General features: G+C 47.5%; 1 protein-coding gene across 1 annotated transcript; it reads right to left on the reverse strand.

The window, feature by feature from the left end:
- Nucleotides 1-52: 52 nt before the first annotated feature.
- Nucleotides 53-7,014, reverse strand: SRSF9 (serine and arginine rich splicing factor 9). The gene is made up of 4 exons (XM_060119796.1): nucleotides 6,706-7,014; nucleotides 3,967-4,127; nucleotides 2,301-2,473; nucleotides 53-779 (listed from the first exon to the last, which is right to left on the reverse strand). The coding sequence occupies exons 1-4, from the start codon at nucleotides 6,891-6,893 to the stop codon at nucleotides 636-638; spliced, it is 666 nt and encodes a 221-aa protein (XP_059975779.1). The 5' UTR covers nucleotides 6,894-7,014; the 3' UTR covers nucleotides 53-635.
- Nucleotides 7,015-7,040: the final 26 nt, after the last annotated feature.

Genomic DNA, 7,040 nt, shown 5'->3' on the forward strand with positions numbered 1-7,040 from the left:
AGTGTGCCTGTTTGGTGAAATCTATGAACGTAATTAAGGACAATCACACATGTCAATTACTAAACGTTTAAAATATATTTCTAAACAGAATGGGCCGACTTAAGTCACAGTAACAGCTGATCTCCGTAGAAGAGCAACCCACAAAGATACAGCACTGGTTTTTTTCCCATCATCAGGGGTGAAAAATATACAACTTGTTTCTGAACCAAAACCATAATTTCCGCAGTTAAAAATGTTTCACTGCTAATATGGCCCTGGTAGAAATTATGTAGTTTTTGGGCTTCCCTGGTGGCGCAGTGGTTGAGAGTCCGCCTGCTGATGCAGGGGACACGGGTTCGTGCCCCGGTCCAGGAGGATCCCGCATGCCGCGGAGCGGCTGGGCCCGTGAGCCATGGCCGCTGAGCCTGCGTGTCCGGAGCCTGTGCTCCGCAACGGGAGAGGCCACAGCGGTGAGAGGCCCGCGTACAGCAAAAAAAAAAAAAAAAAGAAATTATGTAGTTTTATTTCCTTAAAAAAAAAAAAAAAAAATTAAAAAAATTTCCTAAGACACTAAATCATCAATCTGGAATGTAGATTCCGAGCACAAAGCAGCTCAGTTCACCTAAAAAATAAAGAAAAAATTCCCATCACCTGTCTCAGTAGGGTCTGAAAGGAGAGAAGTAGTGTGGGGAACCCCTGCTTTGGTATGGAGAGTCACGGCCCCTTGACCCAGACCGAGACCGTGAGTAGCCATAGCTGGTGCTTCTCTCTGGATAAACACGTATGTAGGAAGTTTCACCCTGAAATTCAAACAAAAGGTAAAGGAAAAAATAAGACCCAGAAGAATAAAGCACACCAACACCTAACATGGCTGCCTAACAATAACAGTTAAGTATTGAGCATTTACTGTTTGCTTGGCACAATGCTATCTCATTAAACCCTTGCAATAGTGCAGGAGGTAGGTATTCTTGCCCAGGGTGACACAAATAAATGGCAACTTGATTATGTGGTAAATAACTCAGCTACTAGCTACTACTGTTAACATATCTGAATTCCTGCCACTAACCCCCAGAATCTAAGAACTGGAAAGGATCTCAGAGGTCAGGTAGTTTAGTCGTCTGCCACCTCACGTATGCATCTTTGGGTGGGTACCTATGGAAGGAGCTAACCTGTATTTCACACCTCCCAGGTATCAGGACCTGGGCTAGATGCTTAGTTATCTTCATAATTTAGCTTCCTGGCAAGTCTTTTAAGATAATGCTATTATTGTGACTATTTTGCATATAGGGGAACCAGGGTTCAGAGTAGGTCAGCTAAGATTTTAATAAGCAGCAGAGGAGTCATGTCCAGGCAGGCCTACTTCTTCCAGGCCCTTTGCCCTCAGCCAGCATTCTCAGATCTAAAGACCCTAAGATGAAAGAAGCCAGATGGTTTTTCCCTCAGTGAAGTCAGTAATTTGATTACCCTTACTGAGACCCTGCTTTGAGGTATAACTGACGACCAGGTGCTGTTCTGTTTCTGCTGCAAATTCAAGTCTTAGAGGACAGTCTGAGCAAAAGCACTGTTAACCCATGCAGCCTCCAAGCCATAAAGTTAGGGAATTATATGAATCCTTAGAAAAAGAAATGGGCCCAGAAATTCATGTCCCCAGACATCCCTAAACCCCATAGTAAGTCAGGACAGGATAACCAGAAAAAATGTCCAATTGGTGGTCTGGTATCTGGTCTCAGTGGTATCAAAGGAATAGTCACCATTTGAATCAGACTGAGATCCAAAGCAGCAGCCACCTACTTGAAAGGAAGTACATCAAGAACTAAGTCCCCAGGGTGAGGTGATGAACAACAAGAAAATGCCAAGGGCTCAGGTTTCAAAGAGGCTCCTGCATCACTTTGGGAAAGGCACAGTGAAGTGACAACTCAGCCCCAGTAGCAGTACCTAGAAGGGCTGAGATGATGAGGTTGGCTTGCAGAGCCCAGACTAGACCCAAAAGAGGGAGAGCCATAATAATTAGGTTCATGGAGGGACACTGCGGATTAAGCCAGTTGTGAAAGGGTGTTATCATGGAATAGCTCACCACATTATGACAGACTGCACCAGTATTCTCTCCAGGTTAAAAATACTATGACTGCAGACTTCTCTCTGTTATGACCCTGCAGGGCTTAGGCATGATGAATTCCTTGGCTTTGTCCACGTAAGACAGATCTTTAATGGTACTGTGAGGTCCTCAAATGGCAAACGCATGGCCTGTTGCTACTTCTGCTAGGTCAGCTTCAGGTGGAGTGGTCTAGGTACAAGCTCCTCAACAGAAGGTGGGGACCCACCTCATGAGAGCGGAATTTGGTGTCATCCAGTTTCCGCAGGGCATATTCCATGTCTTCTTTTCTGAGATATTCAACCATGCCCATTCCATCTTTCTGCACATCTGCGTAACAGACATCCCCAGCTTCTCGCATATGATCTTTCAGGTCCTGCCAGCTGCCTGATGGAGGAAGTCCTAGGCACAGAGAACATAAGAAAAGAGGCCACATCCTTCATCTATGTTAAGAGCCATCAAGACCTAGGGTCCCTTCTCCATCAATCACTACTTTTAAATCCAAATCACAAATTTTAATAAGGGACACAAAACCAGAGAAGAACACTAAAGTATGTGTGGTAAACCACCATAAGAAGCTGGTCCTAGGATAATCTTCCAGAGACCAAGCCTTTCCGACAGACCAAGAAGTTCCTCCCGTTATAGGTTTAGTACCTCTAAGAATTCAGAGCCTCTCTTTCTTTGTCCTTCATAATTAATAACAAACTCCCAAGACTTTGAGTTCTAATTTTTTCCATTATGAAATTTATCGGTACCAATTATTTCTTGCCTGACTGGGTTCCCAGGACATGGGAATTTTGAAACCATCCAATAAAATAACCAAAGTGTAGCTGAAGTAACACAATGAAAATCTAAAGTTTGTTTTCTTGTAGGTGTGAATGACTGACAAACTAGACAAAGTACCTCTTAAAAGATCACCAACACTCTTCAATACAGTAGGGGAAAAGGTAAGACTCAGACGCTAAAACTAGTCGGGAGTCATACAACCCTACCTGATGTCATGAAAGGGAAATGTGCTCCTGCTCTCAAGGGCTGTGTTTACCGCTCACAGCTCAGGACTGCAGCCATTTCCTAATAGTTTTCTAAGCAGGATTTCAGAGCAGCATGGAGAGAAAAAAAGATATGTATGACATCCTGAAGGAGGGAATAGAGTTCTGGGGTTAAAAAATTACAAAGGGACACAGATAGGCAGATACTGACAGTATCACTCTCAAGCACCATGGGAGTCTGATGTGACTGTGTGACATTCACATCTAAGACAGTGCCAGGCTCCTCAATACACTTCACTCCACCAGGGCCCTAAAACACCCCTGCAATGTGCAGAAGGCCCCAGGTTTTTACCAGTGTGTTAATATTTCAAAAAGATGCATAAACCTCTGAGCTTAGCATTTCATCACTTGTCAGCACTAGACATTTCGTTCTATACTTTGCAATACAATCACTAAGACTCCAAGTTGTAGTTTTGGTTTCTTTTTACATAATTCCAAAACCACCACAAAATATGGCCTATTTTAGGATCCAAGTCTAGGTAATTTGTTCAAATCTGGCTTCTGCAATGTCTTTCTAGCAAGTCCGACACCAGGATACATTCCAAAAGAAAATGTCTTTAGAATTCCAGCTCAAGGGGTTTTGCCATCATCTTCCCTTTCAACACTAGAAAACTCCATTATAAGAAGTTAGTTTATGTTCTATCAAGGCTGCACTATCAGTGCAGTTTCATTGGCAAGGTACCTGCCTCACTGGCAGGGCCTCAGACTGTCACTGTGCATGGGCTGTTGAAAAGAAAACCCCACACATCCCACGCACTGGAGAATAACAGCTAACATTTCTTGGAGGCCAGACTCTGGGCTAAGTATTTTACATGCATCATCTTATTTAGTTTGAAAGGAACATACCTGAAACAAGAACTCGGAAATCAGATCTTCTTGTAGGAGGCCCATTCCTCCCACCACGGGGCCACCCACCCCGACCTCCGTAAGTCCTGGGGAACTCCACACGAAGCCGGCATTGGCCATAATCATAACCGTTCCTTCCATAAATTGCATCCTCAGCATCTCTGCAAAGAAAAGTCTGGAGTTAGTGCTGCTCAGGAGGGCCGACTGACTTCCCAGTGAGGAACATGAGTAACAGGAATAAAAAGAAAACCTCAAGTGAGAAAAAAAACAAAAGAACAAAAACCTGGAACTTGATGCACTACTGCTTTGGTCTGAAGACCTTTCATGATATTGGAATTAAACTTTACAGCTGTCACACACAGGGTTCTCTAGGTATGAAATGATAATGAATAGATAAACAGATAAGAGAACTAATTCAGAAAAAAATAAACTGTTGACAGATGATTGATTTTGCCAATAAAAGTGTTTCTCTAACCTTGGTGAGCTGTTTCTCAAAATGCACACCACACACTAGTCCTTTAATATTCTTCCTCAAGGCCTAGTACATTCAAGTCTATAGAAAGAAAAACCCATTTAAAAAGAGGTAAGGCTCAAAAGACAAATGCAAATTAGTGTTTTGTGAGGAATGTGTGTACCTTTTCAGCATGGTTTGGAGGACTAAGTTGTCAAAACCACTCTGGGTACAGTTTGATCAAAAGAGGTAAATATCCAATAAAGTAATACTTTAAAGTCTTTCCTAGGGCTCTAGGAGAGTTAGGAACACCAAGCTGGTTCTCCCATATTGACAGGAGAGAGAATGCCCTCAGGTGAGAGGACAAACAGCTGAAGACATACTAATGAAGGCAGCATTCAGTTGTCACAGGCACATAAACGCTAATCAAGATTCCAGTCCCAGGATTAAGAGCAAGGAGGACCACATCCAGTTCAACCCTAGCTATATTCATAATACAGTGAGAGAGAGGCAGAACTGCCAGGGTTTAAGACTGAATAAAAACTGTCCTCAGTTCAAATCATTCTCCTGCTACTTACTAGTAGTTGTCTCTGGGTAAGTATGTGATCAAGATTTTACATGTGGGGCTTCCCTGGTGGCGCAGTGGTTGAGAGCCCGCCTGCCGATGCAGAGGACATGGGTTTGCGCCCCGGTCCGGGAAGATCCCACATGCCGCGGAGCGGCTGGACCCCTGAGCCATGGCCGCTGAGCCTGTGCGTCCAGAGCCTGTGCTCCGCAACAGGAGAGGCCACAACAGCGCGAGGCCCACATACCGCAAAAAAAAAAAAAAAAAGATTTTACATGTGAATGTGAGTAATATGCCTCTCACAGGGTTTTTTTTAAGGATTAAATAAGATACTACGTGTGCAGTGCTTTGCTTGAAACTTGGCATCTAGTGATAGCAAAAGATAGCTTTTCATTATGAAAGGAATGAGGGAAAAGATGACATATCATACAGTAAGTTTGTATTCGACAGGGCAGGAGATTCAAATCCTACCTTCCCTAGGACCCTTCCCTTTTATCAATTCTAAATCCTGTTACCGCATCTGAAATGTGATTAGTAGCACCTAGTTTATAGGCTGTTGAAATGCTACATAATACATAGTATGTTACATGACACATAGCAACTTAAGAAACACGGTAACTGTTACTAATTAATAGAGGTGCAACCTTTTCCAGTTTAGGTGTATGTGAAAATGCCTAGTTCCATTTTTTGAGGCAAATGGCAAGACACTAGGAATGAGCTCCGTCAGAGTCTTCAGCCAACAAAGCCTCAGGGTGCGTCCAGCCTCCTCATCCTCAGACGCTCCCCTTGCCTCGTATCACCCCCCAAGATGGGCAGGACAGCCCACGGGCAGTCCTCGTAGTGAAGCCCGCAGGGCGCAGACTAGGCAAAGCGCTCCCTCAGCCAGTGCTGGAAACCAGCGAGCGGGCTCCGATTTACCGAGTGTAGTAACCAACACAGTGCGAACCAACAGGCGCAGTGTTGAAAGTTCCCAGGCCTTTTCTGGGGCAAGGGCCGACACTCTTTGCAAAGTCACAAAGACCCCCTTCGAGCCGGTTTCGGGATCTAGAGCTTCCACATCCTCGGGGCCCTTAGCATCTAGCGGTGCCTCCCTTATTAGAGAAGGAATAGTGAAATCAGAGACCCCCATCAGACTGTTTTAGAAGTTTTCCCAAATCCCTGACGCTTTTATCAGAACGAGGCCCTGGCCGTGTGGGGCGGGGCGCGCGTGGATGGAGACCCGTTCCATCAAGGAGCCCCCTTTACGCCCTCCAAAGGCATCCACACCCCGGCACTGTGCGCCCCACAACGGCGAGGCCCAGCTGGGGGGAGGAGTGGGCAGGGAGGGCGACCCTTCCCTCCTCACCCAGTCCTCTCCGGGCCGGCTCAGGGGCCAAGCTTCCCAAGCCCTGGGCCGCTTTCTCCAAAGGGTGCCTGTCCTGCCGCGAGGGAGAGAACGGGCATCTGTATCATCCCTGAGGTCGGTCTGGGTGGGCCTGGGCCCTCCCAAGACCCGGCTTTTGTGATTCTAAGTCAAAAAAATAATAATAGAGGAAGTGACGGAGCAAAGGACTGCCCGGAGCCCCGCGGCGAGAGGAGGCCTCAGCCTCCACCCGGGGGCGCCGTGAGGGGTCTGCGGCGAGGGGGGAGGGGAGGCCCTGGAAGGGAGCGGGGAGAGGAGGGAAGGCGGGGGCCCGGGGCGTCGGGCCGGCCGGCGGGCTGGCGGGCGGCGCGGGGCCCTCACCGCGGGTCCTCGAAGCGCACGAAGGCGAAGGGCACGAGGCCGTGCCGGTTCTTAAGCTCGATGTCGCGGATGCGGCCGTACTTGTAGAAGAGGTCCTCCAAGTCCTTCTCGCGCACGTCGGTCGGAAGGTTCCCCACGTAGATGCGTCCGTCGCCCTCGCCGCCGCGCTCGTCCGCCCAGCCCGACATCCGCACCGCCCGACGCCGCGGGCCTGCCGCAGCCCACGTCCCCGCCGCCGCCTCAGCCGGGGTCCCCCCGCAGCGTCCCCGCGGGCTCGGAGGCGCTCAGCCGCACAGCATTGTGGGAACAGGAACGGAAACGAAAGAGTCGGAGGA

Source organism: Mesoplodon densirostris, chromosome 15, assembly GCF_025265405.1.
Source record: "Mesoplodon densirostris isolate mMesDen1 chromosome 15, mMesDen1 primary haplotype, whole genome shotgun sequence".
Classification (NCBI taxonomy): Eukaryota; Metazoa; Chordata; class Mammalia; order Artiodactyla; family Ziphiidae; genus Mesoplodon; species Mesoplodon densirostris.